The sequence below is a fragment of the Hemicordylus capensis genome, chromosome 5 (genome assembly GCF_027244095.1).
Source record: "Hemicordylus capensis ecotype Gifberg chromosome 5, rHemCap1.1.pri, whole genome shotgun sequence".
In the NCBI taxonomy this organism is placed as follows: Eukaryota; Metazoa; Chordata; class Lepidosauria; order Squamata; family Cordylidae; genus Hemicordylus; species Hemicordylus capensis.
In genome coordinates, this window is record NC_069661.1 from 91182173 (window position 1) to 91202171 (window position 19999).

The 19999-nt window shown below is 42.7% G+C and overlaps 1 protein-coding gene across 11 annotated transcripts in view; it reads right to left on the reverse strand.

Moving 5' to 3' along the window:
- The window catches only part of PCM1 (pericentriolar material 1), a 94533-nt gene that overhangs the window by 21559 nt on the left and 52975 nt on the right, over positions 1–19999 (reverse strand). For 7 of the 11 annotated variants that reach the window (XM_053254511.1, XM_053254510.1, XM_053254502.1 and 4 more), the window contains 9 exons: positions 15473–15656; positions 13398–13753; positions 11335–11502; positions 9462–9518; positions 6847–7019; positions 6637–6765; positions 2049–2169; positions 1689–1829; positions 1217–1350 (listed from right to left, as the gene is read on the reverse strand). In XM_053254511.1, the coding sequence (XP_053110486.1) occupies positions 1217–1350; positions 1689–1829; positions 2049–2169; positions 6637–6765; positions 6847–7019; positions 9462–9518; positions 11335–11502; positions 13398–13753; positions 15473–15656 (1463 nt within the window). The remainder of the gene's footprint in view (positions 1–1216; positions 1351–1688; positions 1830–2048; positions 2170–6636; positions 6766–6846; positions 7020–9461; positions 9519–11334; positions 11503–13397; positions 13754–15472; positions 15657–19999) is intronic. The other 4 variants (XM_053254513.1, XM_053254512.1, XM_053254507.1 and 1 more) reach the window with 2 other exon arrangements.

The window sequence follows — 19999 nt, forward strand, 5'->3', positions numbered from 1 at the left end:
AGGTCTAAGACACAAGGCGGTCGGAAAAGAACTGAGGGATTACGTGCCTCAGCCGCGCCTTTTATAGCACGCAGCAGCGTGGGGGCGTGGCTTGGGCACTTCGACGAGCTCAGGCATGGATACCGTGGGGCTCCTGCGCAGGCGCAGAACCCATTCTTATGGGCATCGACGGATCTCGAACCAGATCTGGCCCTATCTACCCCCAGCACAGGACCTCCAGTGACTGTTGCTGGTGTCTATCTTATGTTTCTTTTAAATTGTGAGCCCTTTGGGGACAGGGGTCCATCCATCTTCTCTGTGTAAACCGCCCTGAGCCATTTTTGGAAGGGTGGTATAGAAATCACATAAATAAATAAAATACCGCCTTTCTGCCTGACAAAGGCACTCAAAGTGGTTTACAATATTAAAGGAAGGAAATTACAGAAGACTAATGAAACAGTCTTTTCAGGAGCTGAGGACAAGAGCTCCCTGGCCTGGACCACCTCCTTTCTTGCCTTCCTCTCAGGGCACACTGGTCTTTCAGTACTCCTGGGAAGGAGGGCCCAACAGTCCTCAGAGGCCAGAGCTGGTCTCTATTTTGATTTGCATTTTTCTTTTCATGGCTATTTCTTTTCATGCCTGTCTACACTTAGTAGGCCTAATAAAGCTTTGTTTTGCAGAGTTAAAAGGAAAGATGGAAGTACCACTTTGTATATGCAGGGAAGAGATGGAATTAAGGGGAAAGGCTGAGACTGGTTGTCTAAGTGAAATTTAAATTTGTTCCAAAAACTGAATTGAAAAAAGATTAAGTTAAGCCAAATTCCGCTGCGAGCCAATATCACTCAATGGGCTGATATGGTTAGGACACATCAGTTTATGTACCCTCTGCTACATGAGGGAGTCAAATAAGCCAATTCCACAACTGGTTTCCCCAAACAATAATCCAGATATGTGTTTCAGTTAAGGGAACAGAAGAAAGCTTCTGGTGCATGCATAATTCAGATCAGAGCTGAAACGAATGTGCATGTACTAAGGTCTTCAGCCATACTCTGCATAAAGGCTCCAGCAGTGGCTTCGTTAACACTTGTGCTTCTTGGAAGAGAAGGCAAGAGAAGGGTAATCTCCCCCCGCCCCGCCCCCTACAGATCAAGATAGGTGCTTCAGGAGAAAATTTCCTGTAAAAAAATAACTTAATTTATTCTTCTGCTGCACTTGTTGAAATGAAAATTTTGATTACCTTCAGAAAAGGGATCACCTCCTTCATGATAGCTTTAATCTGTCGGTCAAGCTGCTGAGTATCGATTCGAGGACAAGGAACAGCAGCTACTTCAGTAGGCTGTGGTGCGCTATGGCTTTCAACTGCATCTGAGCCTTTAGAAGGAGGGGAAAGACAGTTCAAAAGCATGGGTTTGGGTTTTTTTTGTTGTTTTTTTAAATAAAGCTGCAGTTTTAATATAGCTAACTTCTTTTGATTATATAAAAGTAACATTTTAGCAGATTTAAAGATACAGTTGAACATCAAGGATCTGTTTTTCTATACACATTGCTTATAATCTCTATAAAATATTTATATGCTCACAGACAATGTTAAGGAACCTATCATAGCTCCATTTCTGAACCCAAGTAGGCTGGAACAATATCCTAACAAGCTGCCTTGGCAAAACCACTTTGAAAGGGTGTGGGTGTAACTGTGAAAAACAAAAGCATACCTTCCAATTTAGGAGCAGGAGCACCCTGGGAATTACTACAGCAACCATCCTCTGAGTCAAGGTTACTTTCAGCTGCCATTTTTATCCGCTCGTATTCTCTCATCCGTGCCAATGCCTGATCTAAATGAATCACAGTGTTGCCTGTATTTAGGCAACAAAACCTTTTACAATATATATTTTGGGGGAAAACATTAGAATGTGTAGATTAAATATTAAAAGACTACAAGAAGAAACAGTAGGATTACCATTACATATAATGAATAAACAATACAAAACAGACTGACAAACAAGTGTAACTGCTGGGAAAAAGAAAAGAAAAAGGCAATCAAGTTGCTTTTCAGCTGCCAGTTCTATGCTTACCGAGATCATCCGTAGCAAAGGGTTCAAAATTTGAAGATGTAGACAGAGTACTGCCATTGTCTGCATCATTTTGTTCACACTGTCTACAGCCTCCTTGGTCAAAGTTCTTCTCAAATGTCTCCTTAAAGACACAACACAAGAAGTTGGCACATGCTCTTTTGCAAGTAACTAGTCACCTTTCAACTTCCTTAGGTTTTCAAAACCTTAAATATGGGTTTGTAGCTTAAAGCATTTGCAGCAGAGACTAATTTTCCAGTAGTGTCGAGTAGTAAACTAACTATCCAATATACAGATCTGACCTTTAACCATACTCAATGGGAACAGTTCAAGGAACTGGAGTTGGCTGAGCATCTGAAGAATAATCAAGCCAATGCAAAACAAACTGCTTGGTTCTTTGACAATGACAATTAGTATCTGCAGGGCAGGGGGAACTACCGGAGGCACTTAACTACAATGAGTGTGAGTCGGGGACAGGCGTTGGCCAAGTCCTCAGAGAAGGTATATGGAGCTAAGAGCCAGACAAAGGATTATGGAAATGATTAAACAGGCTATATTTTAACAGGCCTGAGTAAGCCTGCTATTCAACCCCAGCATAGGCCCATCGTCAACAAAATTTTAAGGTTTTCAATTATTTAATTTTGCAAGCAACACGATTACAATTTTATATAGCTGGTCCAGAATGCTGCCACAAGGATGCTCATGCATGCAAACTGCTTCATGAGTAATACACCCATCCTGCAGCAGCCTCACTCGTTACCAGTTTGCTTTGGGGCTAGAATCAAGGTACTGGTCCTGACCTTTAAAGCCCTTCATGGCTTGGGGCTGAGGTATCTGTCAGACCACACTTGCCCATATGAATGTGCCATGGCCCTCCGTTCAGCATCTCAGGCCCTGCTTATGGCCATGCCATTAACACAGATCTGATTGGTGCGGACTAGAGACAGGGTCTTTTCCCTTGTGGCCCTTTGACTTTCGGCACCCTCCTGGAAGAACCCTGCCATGCTCCAACCCTCAAGGTCTTTAAGAAACTGTTGAAGAGCCATCTTTGTAGAGAAGTGTTTTAACTTTTTAGCTATAACTATATCTAGATGATTAGAGAGGAGAGCTGGTCTTGTGGTAGCAAGCATGACTTGTCCCCATAGCTAAGCAAGGTCTGCCTTGGTTGCATATGAAAGGGAGACTAGGAGTGTGAGCACTGCAAGATATTCCCCTAAGGGGATGAAGCCGCTCTGGGAAGAGCAGAAGGTTCCAAGTTCCCTTTCTGGCTTCTCCAAGATAAGGCTGAGAGAGATTCTGGCCTGCAACCTTGGAGAAGCCTCTGCCAGTCTGTGTAGACAGTACTGAACTAGATAGACCAATGGTCTGACTCAGTATATGGCACCTTCCCATGTTCCCTATGTTCCTATTATTTATAAAAAATATTCAATATTTTAAGTTGTGATTTTAATCTGCAAGTTTACAAGTGAAAGGATGTGGATGGGGAGGTGGGATAACTGCGGTCTATAAAAATACTATTTCCCTTACCAGGCTCCCTGTCAGGGAATTGGCCTGTATCGAGTGTGTATACCCAAGTCTAGGGACCAAGGATAGATTGGGACTTCTGTTGGTGTACCCATCACCCTGCTGTCCAACAGAGTCCCTAACTGAGCTGACAGACCTGGCTGCGGAGTTGGCATTGGGATGGCCCAGGTTGTTGTTGGTGGGGGACTTCAATGTCCATTTCAGGACTAGGTTGTCAGGGGCGGCTCAGGAGTTCATAGTGGCCATAACAACTACGGGCCTATACCAAGTGGTTTCTGGACCAACACATGATTCAGGTCACATGCTCAACTTGGTCTTTTGCTCTGATCAGGGTGGTATTCCATGGGTGAGGACTCCTGTCATCTCTCCATTGTCATGGACAGATAACCATCTGGTTAAGCTAGGACTTGCAGCCACTACCCACCTCTGCAGGGGTGAAGGACCCATAAGGTTGGTCTGCCTGAGAAGGTTATGGGATCAAATAGGATTCCAAGAAGCCTTGGAAGCGTTTCAAACTGGCTCTGCTAGTGATTCTGTCGATGCTCTGGTACAAATATGGATTAATTAACTTACTAGAGCAGTAGACACAATCGCTCCTAAGGGTCCTCTCTGACCTGCTTTAAAATCAGCCCCGTTGTATTCAGAAGAACTACAGGAGCTGAAGCAGCGAGGTAGATGAGAGCTAGAGTGCAAGTGGAGGAAGACTCAGAGTGGATCCGACAGACTGCAACACCAACCTCTTTTGAAGATCTATGTTCTGGCAGTGCGGGAGGCAAAGAAGCAGTTCTTTTCTGCCCACATTGCTTCTGCAAATCCACGCCCAGCCGAATTGTCTAGGGTTGTGAGGGGGCTGGTTCACGTCCCCTCCACCTTGAATTTGAACTTAGAACCATCTGTCACTCCTGTGATGTGTTTAACAACTTTTTTGTGGATTTAATCTCTTGTATTAGTGCTGAACTACAGATACTGTAGAGTCTATCATAGAGGTGCCTAGCAACTCCTCTTGTAGGATTAGATCACTTTCAATTTGTTGCTTCTGAGGATATGGACAAACTGCTTCGGACTCTATACCCTACCACCTGCTCTCTTGACCTTTGCCCAACTTGGCTTACTTCATCTGGCAGTGACATTATTAGAGGTGGTCTGGTATATATAATGAATGCTTCTCTGAGGGAGGACAGGATGCCTCCTTGTCTTAAGGGGGCTATTATTAGGCCTTATTTAAAGAAACCTGCATTGGACCCCTCAGAATTGGCTAATTACAGACCTGTCTCTAATATTCCTTAGTTGGGCATGATAATTCAGCTCCAGACAGCTTTGGATGACACAGATTATCTAGACCCATTCCAAACTGGCTTTTGGGTGGGCTTTGGGGTTGAGACTGCCTTGGTCAGCCTGATGGATGATCTCCAATTGGCGACTGAAAGAGTGAGTGTAACACTGCTGATCCTTTTGGATCTTTCAGTGGCTTTCGATACCACCGACGATGGTATCCTGCTGGGTCACTTGAAAGAAGTGAGCATGGGTGGCACTGTTCCTACCTCTCTGGCAGATTCCAGATGGTGTCGCTTGGAGACTGTTGTTCTGCAAAGCAAGAGCTAAAGTATGGAGTTCCACAAGGCTCCATACTGTCTCAAGATGCTTTTTAACATCTACATGTAACCTTTGGAAGAGATCGTCAGGAGATTTGGTTGGGGTTGCTATCAATATTCTGACACCCAGATCTATTTCACCATACCAACTTCATCAGGAAATGGCATGACCCCACTAAGTGCCTGCCCAGAGGTGATAATGGACTGGATGATAGATAACAAACTGAAGTTGAATCCAAACAAGACGGAGGTACTGTCTGTAGGGGGTTGGGATCTGAGAAATAGTTTAGATCTGCCTGTTCTGGATGGGGTTACACTCCCCCTAAATGATCAGGTCCGTAGTCTGGGACTGCTCCTGGATCCCAAGCTTTCCCTGATCTCGCAGGTTGAAGCAGTGGCCAGGAGTGCTTCTTATAAGCTTTGGTTGATACACCAGATATGTCAATTTCTGGAGACAAATGGCCTTAAAACAGTGGTACATATGCTGGTAACCTCTAGGCTTGACTACTGTAATGTACTCTATGTGGGGCTGCCTTTGTACATAGTTCAGAAACTACAATTGGTACAGAGTGCAGCAGCCAGATTGGTCTCTAGGTTTACCCAAAGTAATCATATGACACCGATTCTAAAGGAACTGCACTGGCTGCCAATATGTTTCCAAACAAAATACAAATGCTGGTTATCACCTATAAAGCCCTCAACAGCTTGGGTCCAGGGTACTTAAGAGAGCACCTTCTCTGTTGTGTACCCTGTTCACCTATTAAGATCCTCTGGAGAGGTCCAGTTAGTTGCCACCAACTCATTTAGTGGTATCTCAGGACCAGGCCTTCTCTGTGGCAGCCCTGGGACTCTGGAATGTGCTTCCTGCTGAAATAAGAGCATCTCTTCCTCTGTTTGTTTTTAGGGGGACCCTGAAGACGTACCCAATTCCCCACGCTTTCAACTGGAATTGAAATTTTAATGTGTTTTTATTTATTGAGATTTTTATCTGTTTTATATTGTTTTTATATCTTAACTTGTACACTGCCAGGAGATTTCTATATCAGGCAGTATAGAAATTCAATGAATGAATGAATGAATGAATGCATGCATGCATGCATGCATGAATTTAATTTTTGGTCTTAATTGAGATTTGTTTTTTATTAGTCTCTATTTTATCATTTTTATATTGTTCTTATATTGTATTGATTTTACTGACTGTTAGCCACCCCAAACAGTCAGTATTGGAGGGGGTGAGGAATAAGTATTTTAAACAAAATTATACATAAATGCTTAAAAAGGAACAAGCCTCTATCTGAGTTTATAGAACATTTCATTGAATCTGACAAGGTTTTTCCATAATTCTCATCGGAGTTTATTCCATAATAAATATCTTCACACATTTCACCCAAGTCTATTGCTAAAATTTCAACAGCATAAAAAACTAAAAGATGAATTTCACATAAAAATATAGAAGACACTTTCAAAAACCTTACATCATCCGTAGTTGCAAGACTTTCACTGGGAGTAAGTTCTGAATTTGATCCTACCCATGCTGCTGAGCTTAATGGTTTCGGACATTCTCCTTTTTCATTATCGTCAGATGCGTGTCTGGTCACTATATCCTATACAATGCAATCATTTTGTTAAGACTATATTATGAAAAACTTGTACTTGATTTTTAAAAAATCATTTTTTAAATGTACCTGTAAAGCATACAATGCTCTTTGTCTCAAATAGTCTGTATTTAGCATCTGAAGTTCGTGAAAAAGCTCAATTAGAAAATGAGGGCGAGATTCATTTTGAGATATCAAAGTAGCTACTTCAGAATAAATGGTGTCTCGCAAAGCTTCAAACATAGAAAGATCACTGCCTGTTTCTGTAGAAAGATTAACGAAATGAAAAAGCATCATTATTCTCTGTTGATATTTCTCCCATCCATAAAGCATGCATACTTTGAAGAAGCGCTGAAAACTGTCAGAGACAGAACAGTGTGTTTATTCTCTGTTGCTCCAGAGGGCAGGATTAAAATTTATGGGCTGAAGTTATAAGGAAGAAGATTTAGGCTTGACATCAGGAAGACTATTGAACAAGAGTTGTTCAATAGTGGAACAGTCTGCCTCGTGCAGTGATGGACTCTCTTCTCTCTAGAGGTTTTCAAACAGAGGCTGGACGGCCATCTATCAGGAATGCTGGAGCAATTTCCTGCACTGAGCTAAGGCTAGAAGACCTCCCAACTCTTTAAAATTCTATGATTCACAGATGAGGTTTCTTATTGGAAAAATCCAGCACCTCTTCTTATGAGTCAGTGGAAAGTGCTTCAATTCAAGCAGAGTGGAGAGAGGCAACATTTCCTTCCAGTGAGGACTCCTTGTGCCTCATGGAGTACTGTTTGGGAGCTCCCTTCAATATTGGGAAGGCCTACCACTGGAAACAGGAACGCGTGAGTGACTGTGTGTGTAGACTGAAGATCCCAGCCACTGTGTAATTAAAAAAAGGGTGGGCAGTGTTTAAATGACAATAACGAAGGGATTTCTATATATTGTAATCTACAGGTTTAGATTACAAATCTATCTACCAAACATTGCAGAAAGGCCCTCCTGAAAGACACGGCACACCAGGAGAGTGGTGGAGGAAATAATATTCCATCTTTAGAACTAAACACAGCAAGCCTTCTACTATGGGAGAAGAGCTGGTCTTGTGGTAGTAAGCATGACATGTCCCCTTTGCTAAGCAGGGTCTGCCCTGCTTTGCATTTGAATGGGAGACTACATGTGAGCACTGTAAGATATTGGACCACTCTGGGAAGAGTATCTGCATGTTTACATGCAGAAGGTCCTGGATTCCCTCGCTGGCATCTCAAAGATAGGGCTAAGACTCCTGGCCTATTATAACTATGGAGAAGTCTCTGCCAGTCTGTGTATACAATACTGAAATAGATGGACCAATGGTCTGACATGGTAGAAGGAAGTTTCTTATGCTGCTATATAATGAAATATTGCAATCCTTAACATTGTATTTGCTTGATACAATCAGCAAAGTAATATGCTGGTGCAACATTATTTACATCAGCACCTTGCAAGCTAAAGGTATTTTATTTTCAAATGCATCTTAAGTATTTATTTGCTGAAAAGCACATCTTACTATCACATCGTTTGTTATTAAGTTACCATTAATTATCTAGTTATCAGTGAATGCAGATGTCAATTTCCAGAAGAGTAGCCACATTAGTGTGTTATAATTACACACAGAGTCATGTGGCATCTTCTAGATCACAGCAAAAAAACAAGGAGCAACCCTTGGACATGAAGCTATACAAAGAACAGGATACAAAACTTGCACAGTTCTTTGTAGCATGACCCAACAAATGTATTTGTTTCACCGCCCACTTAATGAAGGAGGCTCTTGCCTATGCAAGTTCATGCTAGAATACGTTTGTTGGGGTTGAAGGTGCAAAAAAACCTCTTGTATTTACTAGTGAAGTTAGTGGAGCATATGTGTAAGTATACTAAAATTCAATTTTACTTCAACTGAAACACATGATATAACTCTTGGGCAATAATCACTTTCCTCCCCTTTGTTTTTTTCTAAAAAGGAGCTGAGAGGCAATACTACTGCTTTACCTCACCTACCAGCAAACAAATTTCCCCTTGGCTGAGGCAAAGTGCATCAATTCTTTTAGAGAATATTAGGTGCCAGCTCCAATCTGACAACAGGACACACTTCTGAATTTTCACTTCAACATACATGACAATATAGTTGGATTGCTACCACTCTAGCGCAACACAACGTTTGGATTTTCAAGAGCTCACCAAGTCAGAAAAGCTTAAAAGATTAAAAGCTTATGCTAAGCACAACACCACCACACTTGCATTTTTCTGGCAGCAACCATGTGATTCTGCCTGCCAACAACTCCTAAATACAGGCCATGGTTGATTTCCAGTGGCAGCTAAAGCAGCAGATTGCACAAAGTAGTTCTGTATACAGCATTTGCTAAAATCAAACATTAGTGGGTTGTTTGCTGTTATGTTTTAGCAACATACGGTTCTTTGTTGCTAAAATAAGAGATACTAAAGCTCAAGTCTGCCTGAAACTCACAACCTCCGACACAGATCTCTTAATCCGAGATATGCAGGGGCAGGTTGTGATTATTCAGTGGTATATAGCAGCTAATCAGGAAAACATTTACATTAGTTTGCAGATTCATTTAGATCAATATACTTTTTGATTATTCAAAAAGCAAGCTATGTGAAAAAATGATTTACGATAGATCAAAAAACCAAGGTGAACAAGTTTGGAAGCTAAGCAGCTGGTGCATTACCTGGTGCTTCTATGCATGCATTTCTGTTAGACTGCTGCAGTAGCCTCCTAGCATGTGCTGCAGGAAAGGGGGATGGGGAGGACAGACAGTGATCAACACAAAAATGTGTATCAGAAATAAAGGCAAGGCCTAATGAAATAATGGGAGAAATACCATTTAGTAGTCTGAAGCTAAACTTTTCCCCCCACTCAAGAGCCCATGCCTTTCAGAAGAAAATTCTAACAAAAGCATATTATTGGGGAAGAGGGACCGTAGGAAAAAAAAGATCCCCAAAAAGGATTTTAAGAGTACATGGATGAGTATTCTAGCTCAATAGTATGTATCCAGATACATAGCTCTGTGAGATCAGAAATTACACTTTACAAATAAATCCAAGCGAAATATACTTGGATTAGAACTAAATTAATCTCCCACAATTTCAAAAAACCAAAAAAAAGGGAGGAAGAGAGAGAAACACCCCACACACACACGCACACACCCCACACTGATAAAAAGGGACACTGTCAGGTTATTAAGCATGTTCAAAATATACATTTAAATTTAGGTGCCCTTCCAACAGAACACACATTGCTGCTGAAGTACAGATTTCCAGGAAAGCTGACAGTCAAGTTGACAATGTTTGGATTTCAAACATGGCTTCCAACCATTCCAAGGCCTAGAGTCAGGTGGTATATTAATTCATAATTTTGAGCATTGCTTTCCAGCAATTATTTATTTAAAACACATACCTGAAGGTGTCTCTTTAAACATGAAAAAAGTGCAATGCCAAACAATGTATTACATGCAGGTGTAGTACTTTCAGAAACCTGTTGCTGTTTTATACTTTTAACTGTTTCATTCGGGCAACCAGAGCTTGCATTTCGTTGTTGCACTGCTTGCATTTTGCAAGCATGCCTTACCCACAGATACAGGAATTTCATCCAAATATTCCCAAATCGGGTCTTTTTTACAGCCAGCTGCCATGATAGGTGTTTCTACAATGGAGGATATACTTGCAAAAAGTTTCCAGAGGACTGCATGAATATGTTCTGTTCACTGTTGGTTTCACTTCCTATTCCCTTCCCCATCCTGTGCACTTATTTCCAGACTCCTCCTCCTTGCTTAGATCTACTCCATCCCACCAAATCCTCCATTCATTCATTGACCTTCTTTGTCTTTGCACTGTTTGCTGGTCTGTGATTGTATGACTGACTTGTCTTTGTGCACTGGAGGGTGGCGGAGGGAGAGCAAGGGCTTGACTGTGTGTGTGTGCTGCATGTACACCACCTACAGAATAGTACTGATCAGGTCTGTTACCTCTCATCCCCATATACTACTATTAACATGTTCATATAAAATAATTATGATTAATATTTATCATGATGATATCTTTTGACTAGATTCTTTATGAATTGTGTGTTTCAAAAATCAAAAATCTATTCAAATTAAAAAATTCAATTTAAATTTAAAAATGCCTTTGATTTTTTTTTTTAAATCATTGGAACACCATTGAGGGACACCATTGGGAACACCATACAATTACAATGCAATATAATCGGGGGGTGGGGGTGGGTGGGAGGTGGGTGTCAAGGTTAAAGTCTCAGTTCTGTGCTTCATTCCCAGCATCTAGAAGTTATTACATTTAAACATCATGCAAATATACAGAATATTAAGCCCAAATCCTAAATACACTAAGTTCCCAGAATAAGTATTTTCCACCTGTACATTATTAGTGGAGATCTGAATTTATAACGATTATGTAAGCAGTACCTAACCAGAAAATTTTCCAATTGCAGTAAGGTTTCCAGTTCCGCTTAAAGGCAGTCCAAGCAGCCACAGAATCAATACACTTTAGAAGGATACTTATTAGTTATTTGAACAAAACAAAGAGTACCTGAGGACATTTCTGATGATCGACTATATTTAATTATTTTTTCTAGCTGTTCCCGGTTTTTTTTACTGAACACTTTTGCTTGAACAATTTCTTCCTTCCGAGTTGAATGCCTGTTCCTATTGCTTTTGTAAGGTTCACATGTACTAGAAACACTGGCACTTTCAAAACCTTAAATGAAAAGATGTTTTATTTTTTTTACAACTTGCCCTAAATCTTTCAAATTAAATTTTTTAACATTCAATAACACACTACAATTCCAAGCCCAGATCAATTAACAGAGAGAGACCTTTAAGCTGTGGTAAGCAGATATTAAGAAGATCAATATATAGACTGAGCTAACCAGCTTAGATGGCTTTTATAAGTTATGAGACCTATCCTCCATGAATTTTGACCAATAGCCATTAGCCATGTCCGCTAAATAGAACCTGGTAGGGATGTGCAAAACATTTTGAGCTCAAACATGCAGTTCTTATGTGCTTAACTGCATTAGGTTCTTAGAAAACAACCCATCTCAATTATTTTGTACAATTATAATATTTAAGGAAGATAATTCTCCTCTCCTCCATTTCTTTAGGTATAGATATTGGAGTGAGGGGGTTGTCATCATTTTAAATTCTCCTGCACGGTGATAAGATGTGATTACTCGACCTGTGCTGTGACAAGGCTGAATCATGTATGATCCATGTAGACACTCACTTTGCATGGAGAGTGCCAGGAAAAATACCCCTCCCAGCACTCCCCTCCCAGAGCACCCCGCACATTGTCCCAACCACTGCGAAGGCACTACAGAGAATGACTTCCCTTAAAGCTGAGCTTTCCACCGCAGTGGATATGGCAGCACACAGGATATGGTGGGAGATGGGCACAGTGAGTTCTGGGGGAGTAATATACTTCTCCAAGCACTTTCCAGGAAAAGCAAAGATCTGCATGGATCTTATATGATTCAGCTCCATTAAAGCACAGGCCAAGTTATCCATGAAAAGCCCTCCAAGTGCTTTGCCTTTGAGAAAATTAGTTCTACTTTACATGAATGGACTACAATACTTTTTAAAATGACACAAAGATGTCTTCAGTCCATGAATTGAAAATTATGTCCTTAACTACATTCATTAAAAAATCCCAAGGCCGTTTACAAACATTTAACACAATAGATTATAAAAAAACTGCACAATAAAAATATTAAAATGGAATTTAAAAAGACAAATCTAATTTAAAAGGTTTAAAAACACGCACAATATAATCATAATACACAAAGCAGCAGCAATCCAAATGCCTGGGTAAAAAGACAAAATTTCACTTGCTTTCCAAAAACTGTGATGGAGACTGAGGAGCGGATGCCTGCCGGGAGAGCATCCCAAAGTCTGGGGCAATAACTGAGAAGGCCCTATCCTGCGTGCATGACAGCCAAGCCTCCCTCATTGTCGGTACATGAAGCAGGGCCCCCTCAAATGAACTCATCAGGTGGGCAAAAACCCTTGGGAGCAGGCGGTCCCTCAGGTATCCAAGGCCCAAACTGTTATAAGGCTTTAAAGGTCAAAACCAGCACCTTGAATTGGACCTGGAAACAAATTGTCAGCAGATGTAGCTCTTTCAAAACGGGTATAATGTGATCTCAGTGGGCAGCTCCAGATAAAATCCTAGCTGCCATATTTTCCACTAGCTGAAGATTCTGAATATTCTTCAAGGGCAACTCCATGTAGGGCCACCACACACATTCCAGCTAACAAAAAAATGCTGTGAATTAACAGCATGCTGAAGGAAAAGAGGACTGGCAGAAAGGGCCCTAACTAGCAATTAGGATAGAGTCTAGATGAGTGTGGCATGTGCGCACATGAAGCATATCACCCAGATACTGAGAACAAATCAAGAACGGATTAGTAAAAAGGTAACTTCAATTCTGGCTTTGGGCAGCGCAGTCCTATGTCATGTGAAGGGGCATCCCAAGCTGAGGCGTTAAGAGTGCTTACCCACGAGGATTTCTACAGCCCTGCTCACCCCTGCAGTTGCAGATAAGGCACAAACTTGAAATAATCCCAAACCACATATTTTTAATATGGGCCTACCATTCGTTTTTGGTCGGTTTTTAAATTGAGAACCGCCCCTCCTCTTATTCTTGGACTTTGGGGTCTTGTCTTTTGAAGCCAGGCTGGCTTGTGCAGATGCTTTTCTAGGTTTAAATGTTTTGGTCACAGTAGTTGGATCCACAGGATCAGGCATACTACTAAAACTCTCCAGAGATTCGTCATCAAATTCTCTTCTGCTAGTGTCAGGTTGATTTTTGTGATTACCACAGGCTGCATTTTGCACTGGTACTGCAAATCCGGTCTGAAGGAACAGTTTCTCTTTTCCTCCTTCCTGATATTCATTCAACCAAGTTGATCTATTGTTCTCCATTTCCTCTTCAGGCTGCCTCTGACTTCTTAATAGAAAGATTCAGAATACAACCAGAACCAATAGTTAGGGGTGAGAAGACAGAAGGTTTCTAAGAAAAATGGTTTAGAGCAGGTGCAATCACAATGCAGATCTATCCTTTAACTAGAATAGTACATTGTTTAATGCACTAAATTGGCATCAATTAATTAATGCACTAAACTCACCAAAACTGGCCTCCTTTAAAATGCCTTCACTAGCATTATATCCAATCTAATATTAACCATAGGCCAGCTCTGACAATACTTCCCCCCCCTCACACAATTAAAAGGAGAGGGGCACCAAAAGTATGTCATCTTTTGCAGATGTCCCAATGCCCTCAGGGACAAATTTTCAGGAGGCACAATGGGCTTCAGAAAGAAGAGGAAAGTGGTGAAAATCACCCCTCCTACATAGTACATATGCAGCTTTAGTCTGGATGTCAGTCATTAAGATACACACACAATATTTTTCAACACAGAAAGAGTTCTCAAAGTGTCTTATTTAGTAAAATGTACGAAAAAGTGGTTCCCTGTCCCAAAAAGACTTATAAACAGCAACAGTCACTGGGGTGACAGTTGCTCTCCCCCGACTAACTCTCATTGAAAATCACTACTTTTAAAAAGGTGCCTCTTTGCCCTCTTAAGAGAATATATATATTTCTCCTGGGTGTGCCACGGAATGTGCGTCCTGGCAGCCCAGCTGATTGGCTGGGCTGTGGAGGTGCCTGATTGGCAGGCGCACCCAGGAGAGAGGAGAATTGGCCGGCAGCAGGCCAGGGCCGCTGGCGGGCCCAGCCCAGTGATGGGTGGTGGCGGCGGACCTGGCCCAGCCACAGGGTGGCGGGCCCAGCCAAGGGCCGAGGCAATGAGGAGGCGGTGGTGGGCCCCGATACTGGGGCAGAAGATGGGGGTGGGGGAGAGGTGGCCGGCCCCAAAGTGTCTGGCTGCAAAGACTGGCAAGCGGCGGCAGCGGACCCGGCCGCAAAGGTGGCACTCGGCCTGGTGGTAGGCCAGGCCACGGAGGTGCTGGGCCCGGCCGCGGAGGCAGCTCTTGGCCAGGCAGCGCCGGGACCGGCCCCCGACACCAGGAGCCCGTGGAAGGCTGGGGTGGGAGGGAACCGGGAGGTGGGACTTTCCTGTTCGCTGCCCGGGAGGAGGATTGGCGGCGGCCCATTAAGTAGAGCTTTAAAAAATGCAGGGGGAGGGGGAGGGCAGAAAGAGGAGCAGGGGGAGGGGAGGGAGAGACTGGGGCGGGAGGGTGACAGGGAGGAGAGGGGGAGAGAGAGGGGTGGGAGGAGGAGGGAGGGCAAGAGAGAGTGGGGAGGGAGGGAAGCGAGGGAGGGAGAGTGGGGCAGGAGGGAGAAGGGAATAGCCAGCCCCAAAGAGCACACAGGTGCTCTGTGCAGGTTGGCTAGTAACATTTAATACTGAATATTCTACTAATTTTATGACTGCTTCATAAGACTTATGGATTATGAACATTAAGTTGTATCTTTAGAACAATTGTCTTGAATGCAAATGGTGTCTTGAATGCAAACGGTCCTGCACACAAACAAAAGGCACTTCTACTCACATATGGGGGGTGGGGGTGGAAGGGACAGCATATATTTTAAAAAATGCAAGTATCTCAACCTTTAGTTCTGTTTTTCACTCCCATAAGCACAAGTTCCAGTATGGATTCTGATGTGATGCTGTTCACAAATAAAACGCCATTTGAGATTAAATACCTAGGCTTCTCTGCTCCAGCAGTGGAATTACTTTCAAAAGGCTTTGGAAATGCCATATACTCAGTTTTCCCATAAGCGTTGTGCTCTAGAGGTGGCTGCTGATGTTGATGATCATTGTTTTGAGGAGTATAGTTACGTGCAAAATCTCCCAAACTAGATGGAAACACTGAGCCAAAGTTGATACCTATGAAAAGAAACCAAGTCAGAAATTGATTACTCCCTACATGCTTCAAATATTTATATCAGTTAACTGACAGAAAGTACTATACATGCAACAGCACATTCATCTATTATTATGGCTGCATAATAATGGTATTATTAGCTATTATGGCTGCAAGATGTACATAGATTGAAGACAATGACAGTCCTGATTTCTTTAGTTCTAATACGTAAGACAGAATATAAGTCTTAGGTGCATACCCCCATAAGACAGAATATAAGTCTTAGGTGCATATCCCTATATGCACTGCCTGTGAAAAGAACCTTTTCCATTTAGCATTGTACAAGCACCTCATTGATGTCTTCCATGATGCCACTAGTAGAGAATCTACATCACAGGACCACTGTTCAAGATTCTCCATGCTGTCAGCCTGAAGGCGATGCTGGGAAGTGCCACTGGACAACTGGAGGAGATGAGGAAACCAATGTCTCCTTGGCCACCAAGGTTCAAACAATATAAATGATGCTCTGCCCTCCCTGATTTCCTGGAGTATTCTGGGTAACAATGGATCGGAGGGAGTATATCAAGGGTGACTTCACCAGTGGTATGCAAATATGCCGCCTAGTAAGGCCCAGCCTGTCACTGCCCTGGAGCAGAATTTGCAGCATTGAGCATTTTGCAGAGATGTCAACATGTCCCTCGAGGGCGTGCCCCATTCCTGGAATACAATCCGCAGAGCTCCCGAGGCCAGGGTCCACTCATGATCCCGTGAGGTGGGTCTGCTTAAGGAGTCTGCGAGAGTATTGTCTTTTTCTCTTATGTGTATTGCTAGAAGTGCAATGTTCTGACAGACAGCCAACTCCCAAATACAAAAGGTGAAGTACAGCAAATGGCAGGACCCCATGCCACCTTGACAGTTGATATACACTTTCGCTGTGGTATTGTCGGTTGTTACTTGAATCATTGCTCCCTAGAAGTACTGAGCCAGGCCCTTGAGGGCTTTGAGAACTTCCAGAAACTCCAGTTTGTGATCATGTGTCTCTGCTGTGGACCATAAACCCTGACCTTTATGTTCCTGACCCCTGAAGATGTGTGCCCCAACCTAAATTTGACACATCCATCATGATGCAGGTCGCGGGGGTAGTGGGATGGAAATGTGTGTGCGTGTAGGTTTCGGGGAAGTGTCCACCATTGGACCACTTGGTACATGTGTAATGGCACTGTGAGAACAGTTGATTGAAGTTGGTGGCAAGGGTTGCAGACATCTAAAAACTACCTCTGAAGGATCTTTATGTGCAGCTGCACATGTAGCAAGGCTGGTTTTGTGTAGGCCATTAGGTCCAGCAAATGTTGCACAGTCCAGGCAGAATGTCCTAGGTGGTTTATGAGTCAGGTGCCTAGGTTGTGGATAGCTCAAACCCATTCTGGGTGAAGAAAAATAGCATCTTGAACAGAGTAAAAAATGATGCCCAGGAACTATGTAGTTCTCAATGAAATACACTGTGACTTTTTGTAGTTTACCCTGATACCCAAGTCTGATAGAAGGTGTAGTGATAGTCAAGCTTGAGGGAGGACTAGGCCTCAACTTTTATTTATTTATTTAGCTAGCTAGCTAGCATATTTCTATACTGCCCAAAATGCAAGTTCTCTGTAGAGTAACTGCTTGGAAGGTGAGCCTCTCCAAATAAGGAAGAAAGCCCAGGAGAATCAAATCTCTGTGGCCTAATCCAGAGTGAGGGGCAGGGTTTACCAGACAACAGCCTATAAAGAAGTAGGCGAGGGGTGTGTTCAGTTCTTCCCTGGAGACCTTTGAAGGAGGTCTGAGCAGCAACTACTGTAGGACAAAGGGCGTCTAACAGCCTTCGGCTGGGGATCAACTGGGAGTTCCTTACCTGGAGGTAAGAAGAATAGCAACAAGTTTAGTTAGACACATCAGGTAATTTATTTTTGTCTAAATGCTTAGATCTGACTGCATGGTTATTGTAGTTCCTGGGGAAGGCTTTTACTTGAATGGAAGCAGCAATTGTTGATGCCTCTATTGTTTTCCAGATCATCCAGTTATTCTTGATTAACAACAAAATCCTCCTCCTCCTCCTCCTCATTATAGTGTCACTCCTTTTTGGGTCCTGCCCTAGTCACATGCTCTTGAAGGCCTAAGACTGCTCAAGCCTTTCTGTAGGGAGGGGTTTTCCACTTTACTCTCCCAGAGTATTATCTTGGAAAGGTGAATCTGCTCTTATTTAAAAAACTAGATGGTGGCACTCTACCCGGGACTCCTCACAGATAGGGGAAGGGATTTTGTATATCCCGCCACCTTTTAATCACAACAGAACACCTATGGTATAGCGCAGATTGTGCTCTAGGCTATCTCTGGTGTTTCCAGTGAGGAGTCAGTCATCTAAGGAGAGAAAGATTTGAATGCCTTGTTCTTGTAGGTAGGCAACCACTACAGCCATGCACTTGGTATAGACTCATGGCACCATGGAGAGGCCAAATGGCATCGCTTTGACCTGGAACACCCGGGAGCCTATCAGGAAGTACAATAATTTTCTGCATAGTGGGCAGATAGAAATATGGTAGTATGTGTCCTCAAGATCCAAGTTTGCAAAGCCTATGTTCTTTGTGATCATGAGAAGAATGGAAAAGACTGAGCATTCAGAATTTCTTGTATACCACACATAGGGATTTAAATCCCTGAGGTCCATGATGGTTTGCAGACTTCCACCCCATTTTGGTATGGTGAAATACTGGGAAAAGAATCCAGTGGTGGTATCCCTGTTCACAGGTTCTATAGCAGTTTTGGAAAGCAATGACTGTACTTCCTCTTGAAGTTCCAATGTCAGATGTGTAACTCTTATCCTAGAGTTTAGGGGAAGGGACGTATAATCCTATATGGATAATAATCAATATCCAGTGATACGCTGTCATGTGCTCCCATTCACTTAGATAAGGTCTTGGGCATGCTTCAAATTCAAACAAGTCAATATCTCTTGCTGTAGGTGGAGGAATTGGGCTTAAACTGTTGTGGCTTGTTAAAGGAGTACTGGTGCCTGCGTTATGGAGTTGACTTAGACTGATGAAAGGAATGGTCTGAAGATTGAGATTGGGTCGTGGAGCGGAAAAAGGAGGACCTGTTAGATTTGTTGCCCTTTTTGAATTTATAAGAGAACTGTCATATATTTTGTAGTATTCCTCAACTTTTGGATGTGTTCCATTGTGTCACCTGTCTTTTCCCCAAAGAGTGCCTGACCATCGAAAGGTATGTTTTCTATTCTTGTTCCAGATTAGAAGAGTGCATCCAGACATGACAACATAATGTCACAGCCACCAACACAGATCGAGCCATACAGTCAGTGGCATGCCATGAAGTGTGTAGTAGTTGTTTGACTTACTACAGAGAGGCTTGCAGACTTTCCAAATTCCCTCTTTTCCTGTGGAATATGATCTAAATGTGATGCCATATTTTCCCACAGAAACAAATTATACTGGGTCATGCAGACTTAGTAATGCCCTATTTTGAGGTCGAGAGTAGATGTGGAGTAAATTTGTCTTCCTAGGAAGTCCAATTTTCTCCCTTCTCTGTCAGCAGGAGCAGAAAGAATTCTATTTTTAGACGTAGACTGTGCTGCCTCTACTGTGCCCAAATTAGGTGTAGGGTATCTCTGCAGAAACAGATTATCTTCCCCTTGAACCTTATAAAACATTTCCAGTTTCTTAGTTGTTGGCGGCAGCAGAGCTGGTTTTTCCCAACTTATTTTGACAAGGTCCATTAGCGCCAAATTCAGAGACAGAAATATAGACTGAAGTGTCTGAATCAATGGGTCCAAATATCGCATCTGGAGAAAGGCTTAGAGCCAGCATGGTGTAGTGGTTAGAGTGCTGGGCTAGGACCAGGGAGACCAGAGTTCAAATCCCCATTCAGCCATAATATGAGCTGGGTGACTCTGGGCCAGTCACTTCTCTCTCAACCTAGCCTACTTCACAGGGTTGTTGTGAAAGAGAAACTTAAGTATGTAGTACACCGCTCTGGGCTCCTTGGAGGAAGAGCGGGATATAAATGTAATAATAATGATAATAATAATAATAATTATTATTAGGTGATTCATATGGCCAAAGACCTGGCCATACAAATTACTTGCTCTGTGAACAACTTCAAATCCTCAGATGGTGATGGGGGCTTAAAGTTCTCAATCCAGTCCAACAGCATTGAGCCTGATACTAGGTCTACTAAGGTCTCCTCCTCTGAGACTTCATTGTTCAAATCAGAGTCTGGTGCTAAGCACTCTACTCTCTGTGGGGCACTGTCCTTTCCTTCCTCTTGTGGCTGGATGTCTGGTGGTGGGTTCGGAACTGGGTCAGCAGGGAGA